A 22083-nucleotide genomic window follows, 5' to 3' on the forward strand; every position below is an offset into this window, starting at 1 on the left:
TTTAAAATTGTAACTTGTTCGTTCTCTATAGAAAGTCAATGGTGATTCGCGGCTGTGTTTAGACACTGCACGCGTCCCCTGTAGGTCTCCTGTGTCCCTACCTTGGGTGGTTCCTGGTTGCCCCAGCGGTTCTACAGGCCCTAGGCCTGACGCCTATCCCTCACGTGGTTCTTATACCACTATTTTAGTATATGGTTTGTGAGGCCCTTAGGGCATAACGTATACTGTGCAACTTATCATATGCTAATTAAGTTCCTAGTATTGTACTTTTACCTCTGACCTCATAAAGAGACCAGAGGGGTTGTGTTTAGAATAAATCCATATATATTTGATATATACCTTGTGTGGTGTACTTTCATTTGATCATTCAAGAGATTATAACTGGTAAAACAACTTGCATAACTCGCCTCTAAGTCTTAACCTGAAGGCTGCTCTCCACAGCTACCACTAGGATAGCTTTCTATAATGTTGACTTTAAACCTACCATCAATAAGGGTCGTTTGGACTGGTGCAAGGTGCCCACTAGAATAGTGGACATCATATGCCAGGCCAACTTCTAACACTGACTTTGCCCTTTATTACATCAAAATGGCCCCTTTATTATTATGGATATCTTTATGGGAAAATAATTCTGTCCCACTAAATCAGATTATTATAAAAGATATGTGCCTTGACTGTGCCTCGTCCATTCCCTGGCTAACGTATGCAAGACAGTCTTATTGTGTTTGGCGGAGCTTTATTAAACACCTACAGTCTGCAACTTTTTCTAGATCTAAATTGAAAGATCCTTTTATAACTAAGCTAGCCTAGACAGATGAATAAAAATGAAGCAAAAGGCTCAGTAATAATGGAACACGCAATAACCCCCTCCCTGTCTGGGCACCCTTCTGATCTTTCCTTTGTAGATAACACTCACAACCGCTTTCTACTAATAAGATTTTGTTTACATTATATTCCCTTGATGTTGGTATATCCATCTGACGTATATTCAGTAATCAGCTTTCCTGTTGTCCATGCGATAAGTCAAATCAATCTATTTCTCATATTTTGTTTTTTGTTCCCTCTATACAACAGAGAGAAAAGGGTTTATTGTTCTAATACTGCAAAAATTGACCTTACGCTCTCATAGATTAGCTCTGTCAGTGCTACAACAATTGAAATCGCCGTTTATATGTTTTATGATAGGCTCTTTTCTAAATGCTGCTTTAAAATCCAGAAGGACTGCTACAGTCTCGCTAATTTAGTAAGACATAGTTCTATCATAGTTTGGGGACATTTGTGTAGGTAACTCTGATCCCAATAGCTTTTTATCACAATGAAATTTGATTGCTGCTAATGCTCCTGTAGCTACACCTTTTTTATATTATCAAGGCGTATCAAGGCGTATATCGGCCATAAAATGTAATTGCAATTGAATCATGGTTATCTTATAATAACATGTAGGCGTGTTTAAGATTTTAAAAGATTGTTATTGAATTATTGTGCTTGCTTTTTTTTTTTTTCCAAATCTTTTTTATTTAGGATTCCAATAACACAAAAATACAAAAAAGATAGACGTACAATAATGGCTCACAGGAGAGATACAGACCGCAGTGCATGGAGAAGTACAGTTGATGTAGTCGGGGGAAACGATAAAAATGTCAGTGATACATCATACATGTAATAAATACGCAAAAAGACCATACAAGTAATTATCAGATGAGAGCACTGAATAAAACGTCCATGCATAAAATCTCGATCTCATGGAGCGCATGTGACTGGAAAGATAGAGAGGGGAGAAGAGTGGAAGAGACAAAGACAAAAGAGGACTGGGGAGGGAGGACAGAGGAAGACGAGGAGGAGGGGAAGGACCAAGCAGCAGCAACATGACTTGAAGAACGTAGTTTGCTTCCGGACATCTATCATACATTACCGGGAGTAATGCCCGATGTGACATCAAAGACCAGGCGAGGGACATGTTGTATGTTACTCAGTGTGCCTAAGGTGGGTCATAACAGAGTTCCAATGAGTCAAGTGAGCTCCAGAGCTTGGCGTGAGGCTTTTGCCAAGGGGATGAATGTAGAACATAGTTGTCCGCTCCCCTCAAGGAAGCCAGCCATTCCTGCCAATGTGTGAAGGAGACATCTGAAGCGATCTTCCACTTGCTCAGAATGATTTTGCATGCCAGTGTGAGCATAAGGTCCAGGAGGTGTCTGTCATGTTCCCTAGAAATACTTGGGTCAATCGCACCTAGCAGAATATATGTGAAGTCCCTGGGTGGCCGAAAATGGAAAGTGTGTTGGATGTAAGAAAAGATCTTATCCCAAAACGTTTGGATTAACGGACAGTGAAAAAACATATGTGCCATGTCATCCACGTGTGTTTTGCAGTTCCAGCAGAGGGGGCTACCCAGGAGTTTGAGCTTGAAGAGTTTCTCAGGAGTCCGGTAAGATCTGTTTATCAGCATGAGTTTGGTCTGGAAGAGTATCGGGGATATTTTATTATAGAAAGGAGTGAGGTGAATCCTGTCCCAATCAAAAGCCAGATTAGAGGAGTTCGGTTCATTTTCCCAGTCCCGCTCACACTTTCTATGTGCTTTCTGGGGTAGAGGTGATCTGAGTTTGTAAATTGTTTATACCATGTGACCTTGCGACATGAGGTGAATTAGTCTAGTACATAGGGTAGGTTGCTGTGGTACGATGGCTCTAGCAGAGACAAGGGCTTTGAGGCGTAGAAACTTGTAAAAATCAAGTGGTTGGAGATCAAACTTCGACTGTAGGGTGACCAAAGGAAGAGGAGAGGTTCCGTCGTAAATGTCTTGTACTGAATTCAAACCCTTTTTAGCCCAATTTTCCCAAAAGAGGCGTCCACCATCATCCTTCAGAGCCGGATTAAACCAGAACGATAATAGATTTGACTTGGAGAACTTTATTTTAACTTTACAGTGCCTTTCGTGGCTGAGTAGAGCCCATTTAGTGTTGAGTAATATATATTTGGATTGAGTAAAGGCAGAGGCATCCATAGTCATTATGGAGGAAAGCGGCAAATTGTTAATGATGGATTTTTCTACGTGAACCCATACAGGCGTGTATTCCTGATGAGCATGGAACCAGTTCGTTCCTTGCTTGCATAAGAAGGCCGTCTGATAGCATCTGAAGTTAGGTAGACCTACACCCCCTTTGTCTTTTGGTAATTGGAGCTTCTTCAGGGAGATTCTCGTTTTTTTGTCCTGCCAAAAAAAAACATTGAAAAGCTTATGTATCTTGGTGAGGAAGTCATCCGAGAGTAACATGGGTAACACGCTGATTAAATAATTGACATGGCGTGTGATCATCATTTTCAGAGTTTCCACTCTGCCCCACCAGGATAAAAACTTCGGGGACCAACCCTCCAGGAGAGTGGATATCTTCTTAAATAATGAAATCTCATTAATTTTTACAGTACTGATTAAAGTCTTTCTCGAAGTCAATCCCTAGATATTTAAAGCTCTTCTGTTGCCAGCAAAGACCTGTGTCCCCCAGGACACTCCTATCACCGATGTTACTAAGCAGTTTTACTTCGGTCTTGTCTTTATTGAGTTTATATCCAGACACTTCAGAGAAATCAGCAATAGTAGACATCAGTGCCGGGATAGCCAAGTCCGCATTTTCGGACACCACCAGGACATCGTCCGCATAGGCTGAAATTTTGACTATGGTGCCTTTGAAATCTATATCTTTAATCAGTTTGTTGTTCCTTAAAGAATAAAGGAAGGGTTCAATTGCCAAAAGAAAGAGTGACGGTGAAAGGGGACAGCCTTAAATCGTGCCTTGTTGTAAAGAAAAGGAGTCCGAAAGACATCCACCCGCTCTTACTCGAGCTGAAGGATTGGAGTATAAGGCCATCACCATGCAAATGAAATTCGTACCCAGATTAAATTGATGTAGAGTGGCTTCCAAGTAGGCCCAGTTAACCTTATTGAAGGCCTTCTCGGCGTCTAAGGTCACGGCCACGGTGGGGGAGTTGGTCGTCTTCGCTCTTTCTAAAATGTGCGCAAGGGTTCGGGTATTATAGCTAGACAGTCTATTTTTGAGGAACCCTACCTGTGAAGGGTGTATCAACTGGGGTAAGACTGATTGAATCCTTTTTGCCAAAACCATGGCGTAGATTTTGCAATCGAGGTTGACCAGGGATATCGGCCGGTAATTCTTCGGGGCGGATGGGTCCTTCCCATCTTTTGGAAGAACCGCAATAATGGCTTCTGCCGGCGTGCCATGAACCTGGCCCCTTGTGTTAAAATGTTCGTAAAGGTCCTTGAGTGGTTCCGTCAGGACAGGGGAGAAGCTCTTATAGAATGTAGCATTGAACCCATCAGGACCCGGAGCTTTCCCTGTTTTGAGGGACTAACGGCTTGAACAATGTCTCGTTCGGAAATGGGGCAGTTGAGTGCGACTTGGTTCTTGGTCTGTGAGAACAGGGAGTTTGCATTTATCAAGGTAAGCCCCCACTTTGAAGCTATCAATATCTTTGTTTCTACTATATAGGTCATTGTAGAAATCCTGAAATAAGTCGGCAATTTTGTTAGGATCCGAATGGAATGTTCCGGTTTTGTCAACTATGCATTTGATAGTTGATTGATGTAGTATAAATTTTAGATATGAGGCAAGGCTTTTGCCCGCTTTGTTAGTATGGCACAACCTGAAGTTCTTATGATGTTGAAGCCAGACTCCTGCCCTTTCACTAATAATTTTGTTATACTCATATTTTTTGTTCATTAATTCAGTGAGAGCCGCGGGGTCCTTAGACTATGTGGCGTTTCTCAATGGCTGATATCTCCTCTTCTAGTCGTGATAGGGTGGAGTTCGCATCTCTGTTCATGGCTGCACGTATTTTGATTAATACCCCTCTAATTGTCGTTTTCAGTGCTTCCCACCTCGTAAGATCTGTAATGTCCCCTTGTTTGTTGTGGCTAAGATAGTCAGAGATTGCCTTTTCTATGGCAACCCTGTGTGCTTCCTTTTTCAGTACCGCGTCGTTGAATCTTCACAAGGTCGTTTTCTTGCCCATTTTGTGCACCGCCAGAGTCATCGTAATGCATGAATGATCGGAGATCACACGCGCTTCAATGGAGGTGGCTTCAATGTCCTCCTTGGAGTGAGCAGATGTGAGCAGGTAATCTATACGTGAGTATGAGCCAATGTTGTGGGGAATAAAAGGTATAATCTCTGCCTGTTGGGTTCGTCAGCCTCCATGAATCAACTAGATTAAAACGTGTACAGAGATTGAGAAGTGCTTTATGTGAGTTGGTCGGCCGGAACGGACAACGCGAGTCTCTGTCTAGGAGGGGATCCATAGGGAGATTTAAGTCACCACCCAGGATATGCGTTACGGTGTCTGGTATCGTGTCAATGTGGGAGTCCAGCTCCTTCCAAAAATCTTGGTCATCCTTATTGGGGGCATATACATTGGTCACATAGAACTCCTTCCCGCCCTTTGTTAATTTAGTAGAAACTCATCTACCTTTAGTGTCCGCACTACTGTGTAGAACATCTATGTTGGCTCGCTTCGCAATGAGAGTGAGGACCCCATTCTTCTTGCCCAAAGCGTCAGACCCAATCGCCTCACTATAGTTTGTTTTTTCATAGAATTGAATTGTGACGAGTCTATTTTAGTTTCCTGGAGCAATATAATGTCACCCTTCTGCTTGTATAAATCTAGAATTTTCCTCTTTTTAATTGGGTGATTGGTGCCCTTAACGTTGAGTGACACTATTTTTATAGTTTGTTTATCCGTTGCCATAAAAAAAGAGGGAGAGTGGTCTTGGAGTACGCATGATATACATAGCATGAGACCTGCCTAACATTATAATCCTGACGTAGGTGAGGCCTAGAACCCATGAAGAATGTGAACGATCGTACATGTGCACACATAGAGCATTCTCATCAATACCGGTGTGTAGTACATTGCTGCAAGAATGTGAAGACAAGAGGTGAAGAGGGGGTAGAAACAAGAGTGAAGACATGAAAGGAGTCACAAATGATAACAAAACCAAAAACCCTACCCAACCCACCCACAACCCCAACCCACCCACCCCACCCAAACAATGCACCAGGAGCATGGCGACCAAGGAGAAGCAACCACCGTAGCTACCCTCCTCCGTGGCGAAGATTAAGTAATGTGGGTAAAACAGTGCTTATGAAACAAACATTGCGAGCTACAGGAACATGTCAATAACATGATAGAGGCATGATGCCTCATAATAGCATGCGTGATTAGAACATTTCTGCTGAAACAAAGATTATGATCTTCATAAACATGTAAAGAACATGTCAAAGGCATAATGCCTCCTGCTTGCATGCGTAATTAGTACGACAATTATATTAGCAGCTACTCTAACTCAAGGCAAATAACCACAGCCTTTCCATACATCTAACAAAACCTTCGTAGGTGAAAACCATAGTGCTAAAGTTCTAGAACATCAGCTGGTGAGAGAGCATATATGCCCATCAGATGCATATTAGGGGACTAAAGCAAACATTATGTAGCAACAACACTCATTCCTATAGGCTTGAACCTCCGTCCAATTCAAGAAGTGCTTGAAAGTTAATGCGCGGGAAGTATGCGTTTGAAGAGTTAATATCAATGTAGCAAAACTGGCGAGCAAATCTTATATAGACATACAGTATACATCATAGAACAAAGACACCTGAGCGTTCATGATCCCCGGTATGTGGTTAATAAGAGAGAGATCGTCCTACCACTCCTTCAGGCATAACTGCAACCTAAGACAGTGTGGACAATGGAGATGGTAACACCTCTTGGTTATTGAATGAGTATAGTCCACGACTCCCCAGCCCACCATATGATTAAGTCAAGGTCCCCTAACATCTTGTGGCGACCAGGTTAGCAAGAGGGCAGAAAGACCAGATATTGTAGGGACATGGATGAGCATGTACATTCAGAACAGAGTGCATGATCTAGTTGTCATTTCCTTGTGCGATCGACGCTGCGGCTGTGTCCATTTTAGACTCCTCAGGGCCATCGAGAAACTTCTTCAAATGCAAAGGATCGGTGAATACTTGAGGGACTCCTTGAATTGTTACACGAAAGCGCGCAGGGCCCACAAAGCCGTATTGATACTCAAGTTGACGGAGCCTTGGACGAAGTGCCAGGAAATTTTTCCTCAAGGTAACAGTTTCTTTGCAGTAATCCTGGGAAATGTATACTTTATTGGTCTTCCAAAGTATGTGATTATGTTTACGCATGAACGTCAAGATTTGCTCCACATGCTGATACCTGAGAGGTTTACATACAATCGGCCTTGGCCCCCTTTGTTGATGGGTAAGACGGGTAGGAACTCTGTGAGCACGATCAAATTCCAACGGTGTACCGAAGGAGAGGCTGGTGGCCTGAGGAAACTGTCTCCAAGAATGGTATACAATCTCCGTCTTTACCTTTGGCTCCTTCCGGAATACCAAAAATTCTCAGGTTTCCCCGCCGGTTCCTGTCTTCCAATACCGAGAGACGCCGTGATAGCGACGACGAAGTAGATAGAGAAAGATCTTTTAGTGATTTGTTCACTTTTACCTCCAAATCCTTTAGTTGGCTGATCCTGCATTCAGTCTCAGAGTCGCATACTGGTGTCTTTGATGTCTTGCCTCACCGCTGCAATTTCTTCTCTGGTGGATTTTGTGATTTCATGTACTTCTGCAAGCTTAAGGAGAATAGTGTCTAAAGTGGCGTTCATGTCGCGTGATCCCTTGGTAGGCGAGATTGGATTCGGTGGCTCAGCTTTAAGTCTTTTAAGATTTTTGGCTTCCTTTTCTCCCATGGTTGTTGATTGGACTATAACAGCACAGGCGCACAGGAGTAACACTAAGTAGTGGTGGCACCACAGTTAAGATTGGCGTGATGTGTAACAGTGTCTATGAGTGACAGGTTTGAAAAAGTTGTTGAGATTGCTGAGATTGTTGGGGATCCTTATAATGGTATTAATGGCATTAAGTGAAGAATTAGAGTTGCATGCGAAGGACAATCAGCAGTAGCTCCAGTTGAAATGCTGACATCCACATAATACAGTGCCGCAATGATCACCCCCACCAGGAGGCAGCGCTACATCCAGGTGGTGTTCCTATGTAGATCATGCTTCAGATGGATGCAATTGATTGACCCCCTCTCTTCACGAAGAGTAACATAAAGGCAGTAGCAGGATCTGTTTATCATTTGGAGATGTCCAAAGTGTCGGCCATCTTAGGGTCAGGCATTGACAAAATAGGGACCCTTTTTCAGTCCTGGGCCATCTGAATACACAGGTAAATAGGTAAGCGAAAACTACTACACAAAATGAGCGTAAGCGCTTGTTTTGGGGTCACTTGAAAAGCTTTAGGATTGCCCCATGTCAAACCACGATTTGCAGGTACTGCTATGAAATAGAGTTCACCTGCATGCAGTCAGGGCAATGCTTCCCTAAATGTTGATAATCCTCAGGCATAGTCTAGTTTCAGTATATCTTGAGCATTCCAAAAGTGGCTTTATTGCCCAGGGAGCGAGCGCTGGGGAATCGGGAGTTGGATCGGGTCGGCGCGAAGATTTGCGGAGGCCATTTTGTGTTATGAAACGCTGTACCTGTATGTAAATGTCTTTCTACCAAGAGCCTCCCGACCCGCACCATCTCCGATCTCGGTGTGCCGATCCGCGGTACAGCCAGAAGGCTCTCTGGTGTCTCGCGTCTGCCAGGAATGATTCCGGAGATCAGCGATGCGGTGAGTCCGGTGTTCAGCGATGCGGGTAGAGGCGCGCTCCGCGCTCCATGCGGTCACGGCTCGCGTTCACCAGATCAGCCGATCCAAAGCATATTTTGTAGATTTAAAGCCTCCAGCCGGTTCCCGACACCTTCGGCTGCTTCACCACAGCATCGGGGGAAATGTAGGCTGCAGGAAACTTGGCGCCACGGGAGGAGAGAAACGCTTAAGCGGCCATCTTCTCCGGCGTCCAAGCCACGCCCCTATCGTGCATTTTTTTAATGCAAAATAAAGATGTTGATGAGGACACTATAGACTCCTTACTGCTACTCCTCTGAATGAACGATTAGTCTCAGAAATAACAGCGCATACATCTTCAGGAGGATCTGGAAACCTCTCTTTGAATCAAGCTGAAGTGAAAAATTTAATCGGTTATTTTCAGGTTTGGCATTGAAACCGCATTAGTTGTCTTACCAGCCTTGCATTAAAGGAAAGAAATACATATGTACAATCCATACACAGAGTGGCATGAATTAGCCCTCTTTATCCTTTGGGCGGTTCAGCTGTCATTTACATATTGCTTCTGCCCACCACATTAGACTGCATGGGCTATTCAGCCACTGGTGTTCTTGCACTGTAAGTGACTGCATTTTTCTTGATCACACATACATATCCCCCTAAAATCTAGTGCACCTTGGTGGCAGAACTGGTGGGCCAATGTTTTACTTTACCAAAGCATTTTCCTTTCCAATATTTATCCTTCTTGCATTTAGTCACCGTGGCCATACTTCTGCATAGTACTTAAGTCTTGCTCTGCCAGGTGACAATGTATTTGGGCTCATAATTGAATATTTGTGTTCCTTCATTTTCCTAATGTGTGAATACCTTTAGTAGAAACAAAAACTGTGGTTTGACCCCTGTGCATCAGGGTACTGGTACCCCTCGGGCCCTCCATCACCAGAAAATTCTGATCACATGGAGGTGATGGAACCAGGCATCTTTTCAGTATTGCCCTCGCTGCAGATCTAAATACCTGTGAGCAGACCACAACGCACTTTGTGCCTTTCTCCCAACTATGATGCCTCCTGTGCGTCATGCCTTTGCCATCCAATCTAAAAAGTCATTGCAGTACCTTATGAAATGGTGTTGGGAATAGCACAAGATGTACCAGCGAACCTCTTCGTAGATCCCAGACATCTTCCGGGAAGATCTGTTTGGTGCTGATGAACAGGATGACGCTGGCCCATCTTGTTTCTTGGCTGTGCAGACTTCACCTAGCCTAGAGACAGTTTCTACCAGCACGTTGAGGCAGGAGGAATTGGAGAACGTCGAGCCAATGCTGAAGACCAATGGCTCTTACACCAAAACGTTTATCAGGGGCGTGAGTGTGCCATCAGGTCACAAGGCCCTTACCACCAAGCCAGAACCTCAAATGAAGTCCCACATTGAGGTAGAGCACAGCTCCTACAGAGTCACGGGTCAAACCCCCAGCAAGGAGGCAAATAAGTCAGTCTGAGAGCCTGTGCCACTCTCCGTCTCGTCTCTACAGAGAAAAGACTTAGAAGCCAAAAAAGCCAACACCCAAGGGTGTTGACCCAAGTGCGCTGAGCACAGTCAGTCTCACCGAAGCACAAAGCAAAGGCTGCACTTGTGCCTGTGCACAAGGCTCCATCGTCGTTGAAACTTTTATTGACAGCAAAGTCGAATCCTACCTTGAGGCCTCCGTCGACACTCATCGGAGGACGTGGAGGCTTCGATCTGCAAAACGGTGCAGCAAGAACTGGATGCCAGGTTTAAACACCTGTTAAAGGCAAGATTGTGGCAAAGCTGCCTCCTCTCGATAACCCCTTCTTTGAAAGAGGAGACTGACCTATGAAGGGAACCTACTTTGAAGCCTCTCTTCCCATCAGCTGTCACCAAAGAACCAGAATGTTAGAGTTACTAGTCCTTTTCCACAAAGCCTACCTCTGCCTCCACCACTACTACTACCACCACCATTTCTGCCATGCCCTCACATAACACCCCCTCTGCTTCAGCCTGAGTTGCCAAGGCATCCCCACATTCCTACTCTGGCCAAGCAGTCCATACACCCTATGACCAGCCCTTTGGTGCAGGGCCAATGATGATCTCTTGCATGATTATAATGTAGACACCCCAGGTGATCTTGACTTAGACCACTACCTTTCTAAGGCCTCAGCTTGCCCATTGCCAGTGCTTTCTCTTTGTGGTAAGTGGACAACATTACCAATTTAAAGTCCTTAATTTCAGCGTCACTACAGCTCCAAAGGTATTTACAAAGTGCTTGGTAGTGATGACTGCACAATTGTGATGGGGTGTGGGGCATTCACATCTTTGATACCTCAACTATTGGCTGATCAGGAGCAGCAGCAGGCTGTAGTGTCTAGTCCACACGCAAAGACAGTTTGCCTTCTCCACTGCCTACGGTTTACCATAACCGGCACCAGGTCCCATCTACAACCATAGTAGATCCAGCCCTTTGAGTTCTGCGTTAAATGCAGTTATGCGGAAAATATACCCCAACCAGAACCTTTCAGGAACTGCTACCATTTTATTTTTTATTCAATTGTCAAAAGTGTCCGTGTACCTCACATGACTCGGAGTTGTGGGGTGTCTGCGCCAGGTTGAACCAGAAGGCAATGTGAGACCCCAAGGCTGATATCTACGTCGAGAACACAGACAAAGTGTCCAAGGGATGGCCTTGCTCAAAGTGGAGAAAGCAGACTTGTTCTCACTCTCAAGGTTGTTTTTGAGAAAGGTCCTCTTCCAACTCTTCAGGTAAGCCGAACTCGAAGAAAAGATGCAAGAAGTCAAAAGGTGACTCCGCTTCATCTTGCCACTCTTGTCAGGAAAAGTCACATGAATGTCAAGGTGGCTCCTGATCTTGGTCCCAGGCCCCCGCCATGGAACCAAGTACTACAGCGGGTGCCAATCTAGCCCAGATTTTCGGGTCCATCTGTCTCCAAAAAAGATTCATGTTTCGCATGTATTGCACCCATCCACCGAAGGATCGCTCCCAATGCAGTCTTGCCTCTTGACCCCGATACCGGCCTTTTCGATTCTGGGGCTGACACTCGACTTCAAACCGGGCACCAAGATCCTCACTGGGTCCTCGTGCAGCAACACTAATGCCACTGACACCAGGAGAAGAACCAATTGTCATATGACGCGCTGAGGCAAACCCACCACAACCTCGGTCAAAGTCATGTCATAACCTCAGGCTCAATAGGTTCAACTCCTCCATTTGGATTCAGATGCCACTTTACCTTTGCCAAGGCAAATTCCTTTGGCTTGAGATTCAGTGCATCATGATGAAGTATATGATGGAGATACTTTATACTATGAGATGATTCAGGTGTTTGAACCTCCTGTGTTTCAAGCCATGAAACTATTTACTTTATTTTTGTTTTTCCTACACTCCTCCATTTATATTTGGAAAATGTCATTGAAAGATTTCCGTTGCAACCTACTTAAGTTATTTTCCACCTTAATCCAATCAATTCAAACAATGTTCCCATTTTTGTTTTACCAAATAAGGGGCGGTATTTTTCTGGGGTATCATTCATTTATTTAGAAGCATTTTGTTAATTTCTCAAAGAATTTTCTTTTCTCATTAATAGAATGTGTTTGTTTTTTATAAGTCAAAAGTTTTAAGTACAAAGTCACTTAAAAAATTACAACATACTAAGTTTCATCTGAGATGCATTTGAACCCACGCTTATCCAGTACTGCAATTATTTTCAGCCTGGACTCCACAAGCCCCATCACAGTTGGGCCAGCTGCGTACAAAAGCCAACTGAACAGTCTAATACACCTTTCCTCATGGCATGTACCTCGTGTCTGCAAAGAGAACGGGCAGTGTTAATTACAAAGCAATAATAGCCTTGGCCGTAATCATAACAACATGGAATAGACCATTTGCTCACAGCAAAGATGAAAAGAAGTTTGGTGTTCACCTACAAGAGAGTAAAGTAGGTATGATGGGTCCAGTGTTATGAAAAAAGTACACCAGAGTATCACAAGTCAAGGGTGGAACCGTGTAAAGAGTGTAAATCGCTGGTGACACGTTACATTTGTTTCCATGTGGGGGAAAAAGAATCAAGATACAAATTGAGCGATTCATTAGATCAAGCCGAATGACTGAAACATCGTCATATAAACCAGGTATCTTCATGTGGTTAATGACAGCCAAAAGAATAAAATCAATTTCCCATTTGTGCCTTGCTTATCTCTTTACACCTGTATGTATGTATGTATGCAATACTTATATAGCGCAAACTGTCACCCCAAGGGTATCCTGGCGCTGCACCTCTGTTGAGTATGTCAAAAACATACCTGTATGAGTACACATCTTAGGAAATATGCAACAATAGTTAAAAAACGCAATCTCTGACTTGCTATAGTTCAAAGTGTTATTTATTATTTATTATATAGTTTAAAAAATATACACCTCATATAAATGTTAAAACATTCATTTGTTAAGAAAGATCTCTTACATATACATAATGTTCAGGTACATAAATCATTTCACATTTTCATACTTGAAAGAATCCTAAACTAAATAGCATCTGACGCGGGATTTCGGTGGAAATCGATATGGTTCACACTACCTTCATCAAGACATATATTTTAAAACAAAAACTATAGGAAACCAAGAAACAGAACTACTAAATTCATAATTATCAAGCATTGTACAGTTTACAATTTCTTGGTATATAACAAATACTTTTACATACTTTACGCCCCATATGCTTGTGTATCTCAATACATTTCAGACCTCATTCCTGATAATGGATCAATCAATTAATCAATCAATCAATCAATCATAACACTTGTATAGCGCGCTACCTACCCGGAAGGGTCTCAAGGCGCTTGGGGGAAGGGGGTTGCTACTGCTCGAACAGCCAGGTCTTGAGTTGTCTCCTGCAGGCGAGGTGGTCCTGGGTCAGCCGAAGGTGGATGGGGAGGGAGTTCCATGTCTTGGCCGCCAGGTAGGAGAAGGATCTGCCTCCGATGGTGGCTCTTCGGATGCGTGGTACGGCGGCGAGGGCGAGGGCGAGGCCAGCGGACCGTAGCTGGCGGGTGGGCGTGTGGAAGGTCAGGCGGTCGTTGAGGTACTTGGGGCCCAGGTTGTGGAGAGACTTGTGTGCGTGGGTGAGGAGCCTGAACGTGATCCTCTTGTTGACGGGGAGCCAGTGCAGGTTCCTTAGGTGGCCGGAGATGTGGCTGCGTCGAGGGATGTCCAGGATGAGTCGGGCGGAGGCGTTCTGGATGCGTTGCAGTCTTTTCTGTATCTTGGCTGTGGTTCCGGCGTAGAGGGTGTTTCCGTAGTCCAGCCGGCTGGTGACGAGGGCCTGGGTGACCGTCTTCCTGGTTTCGATCGGGATCCATCGGAAGATCTTGCGGAGCATGCGGAGGGTGTGAAAGCATGAAGAGGAGACGGCGTTGACTTGTCTGGTCATCGAGAGGGAGGAGTCCAGGATGAAGCCCAGGTTGCGTGCGTGGTCTGTCGGCTTGGGGGCGGTGCCCAGGGCTTGGGGCCACCAGGAGTCATCCCAGGCGGAGGGTGATGGTCCAAGGATGAGGACTTCCGTCTTGTCTGAGTTCAGTTTCAGGCGGCTGTTCTTCATCCACTCGGCGACGTCTTTCATCCCTTCGTGGAGGCTGGTTCTGGCGGTGTCGGGGTCTCTGGTGAGGGAGAGGATCAGCTGGGTGTCGTCAGCGTAGGAGATGATGTTGAGGTTGTGTTGGCGTGCGATGGCTGCGAGAGGTCTCATGTAGACGTTGAAGAGGGTGGGGCTGAGTGATGATCCTTGCGGGACGCCGCAGATGACTTCGGTGGCCTCGGAACAAAACGGGGGGAGGCGGACTCTCTGTGTTCTTCCAGCGAGGAACGAGATGATCCACTTCAATGCCTTCTCTTGGATGCCGGTGTTGCTGAGGCGTTGGACTAGGGTGCGGTGGCAGACAGTGTCGAACGTGGCGGAGAGGTCCAGGAGGATGAGTGCCGCTGTTTCCCCGTTGTCGAGAAGGGCTCGGATGTCGTCGGTGGCTGCGATTGAGGGCGGTCTTGGTGCTGTGGTTGGCTCTGAAGCCGGACTGCAAGGGGTCGAGGGATCCATTCGTCTCGAGGAAGGCGGCAAGCTGTCTGTTGACGATCTTCTCGATGACTTTGGCAGGAAAAGGGAGGAGCGAGATGAGGCGGAAGTTTTTGAGGTCGGTGGGGTCCGCTGTTGGTTTCTTCAGTAGGGCGCTGAGCTCGGCATGCTTCCGCCTCTCCGGGAAGGTGGCGGTGTCGAAGGAGGTGTTGATGACGTCTCGGAGTTGGGGTGCGATGGTGGAGTCGGCCTTGTTGAAGACGTGGCAGGGGTCAGTCGGAGATCCGGAGTGGATGGTGTTCATCGTGCGGGCTGTGTCTTCGGTGGTCACTGCAGTCCAGGTGCGCAGGGTGGTGGTGGGGTGCGTTGGTTCGATGGTTGGGTGCGAGGATGGTGCGCCGAAGCTGTTGTGGATGTCGGCAATCTTGCGGTGGAAGAACGAGGCGAGGGAGTCGCAGAGATCTTGTGAGGGGGTGATGTCGTTGTTGCCGGTGCTGGGGTTGGAGAACTCCTTGACGATGCTGAAGAGTTCCTTGCTGTCGTGGGCGTTGTTGTCCAGTCGATCCTTCAGTGATTTCTTCTTGGTGGTGCGGATGAGCTGGTGGTGCTTGCGGGTCGCGTGTTTGAGGGCGGTCATGTTGTCAGTGGTCCGGTCGAGGAGCCAGGCTTTCTCGAGGGTGCGGCAGGTCTTCTTGGAGTCCTTGAGTTCGTCGGTGAACCAGGGGGCCTTCTTGCTTCTGGGTCTGCTGGGAGGGTTCTTCAGTGGTGCGAGGTCGCCGGCGCAGGCGGTCAGTCATTGCGTGAAGTTGCGGGCTGCTTCGTTGGGGTCCGGTGTGCTGGCAGGTGGGTTCTGGCTGAGGGAGGTGGTGAGCTGGTCGGCGGTGATCTTGCTCCAGCTTCTGTGAGGAACCTGTTGCGGGTGGTGGTGGGTAGTGGTTTTTCTGAAGCTGAAGTGGACGCAGCTGTGGTCGGTCCAGTGAAGTCCGATGGAGTGGTTGAAGGCGATGTGCTTGCTGAATGAGAAGACGGGGTCAAGTGTGTGGCCGGCGTAGTGGGTGGGGGTGTTGACCAGTTGCTTGAGTCTGAAGTTGGTGAGGTTGTCCAGCAGGGTGACGGTGTTGCGGTCCTTGTTGTTCTCCAGGTGGAAGTTGAGGTCCCCTAGGAGGATGTAGTCGGCGGAGGGGAGGGCGTGTGGGCTGATGAAGTCTGTGATGTCTTCGCTGAATTGTGTGCGTGGTCCCGGGGGTCTGTAGATGAGGATGCCTCTGAGGGTCGTCTTAGGGTCGGTGTGAATCTGAAAGTGGAGGTGTTCGGCGGCGTTGAAGGTGTTGTCGGCGGCGGTCGTGATGCGGATGGTGTTCTTCTGGACGATGGCGATTCCTCCTCCGGTCTGGTTGACGCGGTCCCTCCTGATGATCTTGTATCCATCCGGGATGGCGATGGCGATGTCGGGGGCTGAGGAGGCGTTCATCCATGTTTCAGTGAGGAATGCGACGTCTGGTGATGTTGTGTCGAGCAGGTTCCAGAGTTCGACGGCGTGTCTGTGGACGGAGCGGGTGTTGAGCAGGATGCACTTGAGGTCGCAGCTGGGGTTTGGCTTGGCGGGCGCGGTGCAGGTTCGGAGGCAGGTGAATTTGCAGGTTGTGCAGGTGAAGGGTCCGTGGAAGCGTTTCGGGGCGGCCCGGCAGCAGGCGGGGTTCCGGCCGGAATTGAGTGCGTTGAGGGCGGCGGCGTCGTAGGTCTGTCGGGTCGTCTTGCGTCGGTGGGGGCCAGGGGTCCTGGCGCTGGGCGCGGTCCAGGCGCGGACGGGCGCAGACGGGCTTACCTTTGGCACGCCTTCGGCGCACAATCGACGCGCCCGCTGCGCGTCCGCACGGTCGCCATTTATGGCCAAGTGGGAGGGAGGGAGGAGCAGCTGGGAGGCGGGAGCGGGGAGGGCACAGAAGGAAAAGGGGGGCGTGGCCGCTAGCACGGCGACGGGAAGCGGGGAGCGGGGCGGGCAGGCACAGGGGGCTAATAATAATACAAACACGGCACTGGGAGAGCACAATGCAGGTGCAAATAACTCAAATGGGGAAGAGACAATAAACAGCACAAATGGGAGACCAAAAATAGAGAAAACAGCACAAATTGGAAACAACAAGAAATAAAACGGCACAAGTGGGGGGAAAAGGTTAGGAGCACACGCAGATACCGGCGGAGGGTCGGGCTCAGCGAGGCAGAGGGTCGGGATCAGCGAGGCGGGCTCAGCGAGGAGAGGAGCACACACAACAGCTGGTGGCCGTGCGGCGCGGGGGTGACATTTATTCACTTTAAGTTGACGCATAATGGTTCCATGTTTCTTCCCCTTGTTGGACCTCACTCTTATTAATGAAACAACAATGTTTGTGCTTCAAACTGGCATATACTGATTACATATTTCACCTCAGTGTTTGATTACATCCTATTGAGGAGCAAGATATTAATACTCATTCATTCGCACTACAATAGCACCCTTATTTGATGCTCAACTTTATGAATTAGAGCATTGTCCTATTGCTGTATTAACTACATAGCTTATAACTCGCTTCTTCCGAATCTGTAATTGCATCAGTTAATCGGGAAATTATCGGTTCCAATTACACTTCAGGCTGGTCAGCTACTAACAGTCCATCCCTTCACTCGAAGAGCCTCCATGTGCTAGACTGACCATGACATTGTCTCCAATGTCTAAAATTCTCTGAAGTGTATGAAATCAACCCCATTATAATTGTGGGTCATTCCTCAATAATACAGACATTGTTTCTTTATACAATCAGAACAAAGTATTCCACGCTTCACTTACTAATGCCGATGCACCTATGGTACTTCAAGGCATGTAGTTAAAAACAGAATATCGATCATGTACTTCTCATCATGCACATCAGGAGTACCTGAAGTATATAAAATACATATTTCCTTGTCAAATTTCCTACCCTATTTGGATTCCCTTTTCTTACTGAGTCAATTAGTGTGCCTCTACGTACAGCCCTTCTTCTGTGATTCCCTACTTATTTCATGTCTTGCTAATGGATTGAGGAGGCATGGTACTAAATATGTTGATTAGATGAACCTGCTGAGCCCGCAGACAAATTTGACTAAGATTGTGATCCTTGGCTCAATTATGTCTGGGGTAATAAACTTAAATGGTATCTCTCTACCCGAACACACACTGGGTTTTGGTTGCTAAATTACAAAAGGCTATTTATATGGATAACGGAGGTCTCTATATGCCCCTGCTGAATTTGTTCTGTCAGCTATGGTGTTGTAATTTGGTGCTATGCCAGTAGCAAGGTTTTGCAAGTGGAGGAGTAGTATTTATTGCGTCTTCCAACTTTATTTTCTTGCACTCCACCTGAACCGGTCAGCAAAGTCAGAAACTTAGGAGTAATATTTGATGATAAACTCCTTTTTCATCACCACGTGAACTCTGTAGTTTCATCATCATTTAACATCTTGCGAAAAATTAAGAAACTTCTGCCATATCTTTCCACCACTACAGGCAAAACCCTAATTTCAACATTGGTGTTTTCTCGCACTGACTATTGTAATGCCCTTTTCCTCAATGCGCAAGAGAAGGTCATGTTCAAACTTCAAATGATTCAGAACGCCTCAGCTAGAGTTCTACTGGGCATTCCAAAATGTACCTCTGTTTCCAATCACCGGGCTCAACTGCACTGGCTTCCAGTTAGGAGTCGTATTAAGTTCAAGTCCTTATGCATTGTGTATAAGGCAGTAAATAATATAGGACCCAAATTTCTTAGAAACTCCCTCAAGCCACTACCAGCCCCAAGAACGCTATGCTCTAACACTGCTCACCTGATTCAAATCCCCAGAACAAGGAAAGTTAACTGGGGAGACAGACGCTTTACCATTGCAGCTGCAAAGCTATGGAACTCTCTTCCTCTTAATATAAAATCTAGTCATACATTGATCATTTTTAGAACGCAACTAAAGACATGGTTGTTTTCTCAATGACTTAATTAGCAACAGCAAACACAAAAATACTGCATTGGATCCCTAAAATATTGGTACTAGACCTAGCTCATAGCGCCGAGACACCCATGGGTAATTGCAGCGCTTTAAAAATTGCATAAATAAATAAATAGTTGCGATCCTGTAGACCACTTCTTTAGGCCTGGCTTTAGCCAAGACCTTTGTTTTTAAACACATATATGTATAATATACTTATCTGAAGGGACTTTCAGCCATCTGTTTTCTTCTGTTGGTCTGTCATTCATATTTTGCTTCCGCCCACTACAGCATTCAGCATGGGGCAGTGGGTCAGCCCACTTCAGCCACTGGATAACTTCACTTTGAGTGCCTTCAGTTTGCCCTTTCACAAGGAGCAGATCCACCCACAAGGTAGTTCTCTTCAGTGCCAGCGTTTTCGTTTTTACTTGATTATTGCTTTGGTATTGCCTTTGCGTTTAGAGCCGGATGTGATAGCAAGACGTTTGCGTTGCTTTTAATGTGAGCACAGGGCACATTTCAGCTTTATCATTTCCCGTCTCCTCCTTATGCTGTTGTAAATTCCTTTTGGAGTGACCTTTGTTTATATGACTGCTGATATTTCACAACATAAAAATTATATTCATTTGAAACAATTATTTATAAATATAACCTCTTTTAGTATGCGCTGAATGAGGTGCATTTATAACTGCACTCGTGTATATCATGCTAGTATCTTAATTGAGGACTACAGTTATACTTGTAAACCAATGTAATCTGTATGTCCTGCTTGTGTGGCTTTAGAGTTTGCTTTCAGTGCTCTTGTATGTTGTGCTTGTATAGTCATTTACATGTATTACCAATTGAACCTTTGCCATTTCCTGTCCTATGTCTGTAGGTTGGTCTATCTCTGTACCCTCTATACGTACCTGTCTATCCACTTGCCTATCTTGCGCTATATATATATATATATATCTTTATTTGCGTCTCTAGCTAGCTATCTATCATTGCAAAGCCATTTAATCAATCGTCTCTATCTATCCAACCTTCTATATCTATGCAACCCTCTATATATAGCTTTGCAACCATACTGGTCTATATTTTTAGGCCGCACTATTAACTATACAACCCTCTTTATCTATCTGTACAAGCTCCTTTATCTGTCTTTGTAAGCCTTTCTATGAATTTCTTTTCAATCCTCCGTTTTGTGATAAGGACTTCCCAAAACATAACAAAAAAGCATTGGCAAAGGCAAGAGTTTGGCATCGAACACCAGAACAATTGGCTTTTTTAAATCTGGTGTTTTCCACGATCTTTTGATTTTACTAAAATTATCTGTATAACATAGTTATAGAGTATTTCAGCCAAAAGTTATCCTTTTAGTCTGCTGTTGGCATTCACATTTCTCTTGCACCAACTTCAGCATCAATCATGATGCAATGGGGTAGGCTACTTCAGCCACTGGCTGACTTCACTGTATTATGGCTGCTTTTTCACAATGAGCACATCGACAGACCAAGCAGTTCCAGTCATTGTCAGAGACTACTATGGAAATGTGCGCTTTTTAAGACCCCAAAAACATTTTTGCTCTGAGCTAGTTGTTTAATTTTTTTCTAAGGTTTATGTGAGTCTGCCAACGATAGTTTTGCAAAAACCATGACCGAATAAAACAAGAATTGAAAAAGCCAAATGGCAGGTGTCAATGCCATCCTATAGGCTTTGGCAGTGCTTGTTGTTTTGTGTTGATAAAATAACAACATTGTAATATTTTGCTGTTTAGAAATATGAAAGGGCTGTTATTTTTCTCAGGAAGGTGCTTGGGAACTGTTCAGGCTTTAATGAGTTATTTTTTGATGTATGTACTGTTTCTATTACATTGTGTAATGAATTTTACTTATGAAGAAGATCATACACAGAATACTTTGAGGATTAAAATGCATACAAGGACAAAGGTTTGCAAAAACAGAGCGTCTGGTGTCTTGATTCAAACGTCATGACCGCTTTTCAGGAAGTATGATATAATAGTACAGAGAAATTGGGCACAACATCACCTCAAGTTTGTACCCACACACCTCCCCTGAGTTCCGTATTCAATACCTGGTTGTTTCTGTTTCAGTAGTCCTTTTATTTCTGATAATTTGCCTTGTATGCATAGAAATGAATGCTTCTTTATGATAACAAGCAAAAATTGAGGCAGGGAGATTCCATCACTCTACTACAAGCATTCACAAGACTCATCTGGGGTGTTCTAGTTGAATGCGTTGGCTAAACCCACTGCCCACAGTAGCCCTTTTGCTTCACTGTTGCCTCATGTAGGGTACCAAAGAAGGATGGCAGGAACACCAGCAGACAGACTGGCGCTTCTGCATAAACAACACCAAGGGAGGAGGAGGCTGAGAAGGGCCCATGTCTGCCTCTGAAATAGCTATAACACACAACAATTGTGTTGGGAGCGTCTTTTGGGAAATACCAGAAGCTACTCAGATGATTCTATTTTCTTTGAAAAATGCTGGAGTGTCTCCTACTGAAACTGGTAATTCCAAGAATTGGGCGAGGGGGGTTCACTCACGTAATGTGACATGCTTCATCATAGGCCACCTCACCCTACCCTGGTAAGGTAATACTACCAGGGTGGATTTGACCTCGGGTTGGGCTATCCCCAAAGTTTCCTTTTATTAAGGTGGTACCTTGGATATGGTTAAAAAGTACGGTTAAGAAATGGCAAGGTATAGGTGTGGACACTATGATCCTGGGTTCAACAGGCCTGTTTCTGCCCTTTTCTAAAAAGCCTAAATGTTATGTAATTTTAATCTGTAAGGTGCAGGAATCTCCCCAGAAGGGGTATCTCGGCGCAGCTCAGAACATAAACTGGTAAGCCATGCTCTTAGGCCACAAACCGCTCAGTCTTGAGAAATTTCCTGAATATAAAATGATCAGCATATTGGTGCCTACAACTACTTCCGAACTCCACTGTGAAGAATTAGCTTCCTTCTTCATGGAGAAAGTGCGTGCGATCTACCGGTCCTTTCCTTCTATGACCACTTCTCGCACTTATACTCCCCCCAGACTAGGACCCGTCTATAGCCTTATGGTTATCCCAGAGATCTCCTTTGAGGAACTGAGTAGGCTGTTTGTGAAAATTAAATCTGGCTCTCCTGCCGACCCACTTAAGCCTGCTCAGCTCAGAGAGTCCTCCTCGCTCTGTCCGACGCCTTTACGCCAGATAATTAACGCCTCTTTTTCGTCCACCATTGTGCCGGCAAAATGGAAACCGGCCTGGGTTTCTCCCATTCTTAAAA

The 22083-nt window shown here is 45.5% G+C and overlaps 1 protein-coding gene across 5 annotated transcripts in view; it reads left to right on the forward strand.

The window, feature by feature from the left end:
- Positions 1-22083, forward strand: part of ICA1 (islet cell autoantigen 1) — a 403261-nt gene that overhangs the window by 295190 nt on the left and 85988 nt on the right. For 3 of the 5 annotated variants that reach the window (XM_078663689.1, XM_078663692.1, XM_078663688.1), the window contains one exon: positions 19097-19198. The exons of the other annotated variants lie outside the window; for them this stretch is intronic. In XM_078663689.1, coding sequence (XP_078519815.1) covers positions 19097-19198 — 102 coding nt within the window. The remainder of the gene's footprint in view (positions 1-19096; positions 19199-22083) is intronic. 5 annotated transcript variants of the gene reach the window in all.

This window comes from Lissotriton helveticus, chromosome 10, assembly GCF_964261635.1.
Source record: "Lissotriton helveticus chromosome 10, aLisHel1.1, whole genome shotgun sequence".
NCBI classification, from domain to species: Eukaryota; Metazoa; Chordata; class Amphibia; order Caudata; family Salamandridae; genus Lissotriton; species Lissotriton helveticus.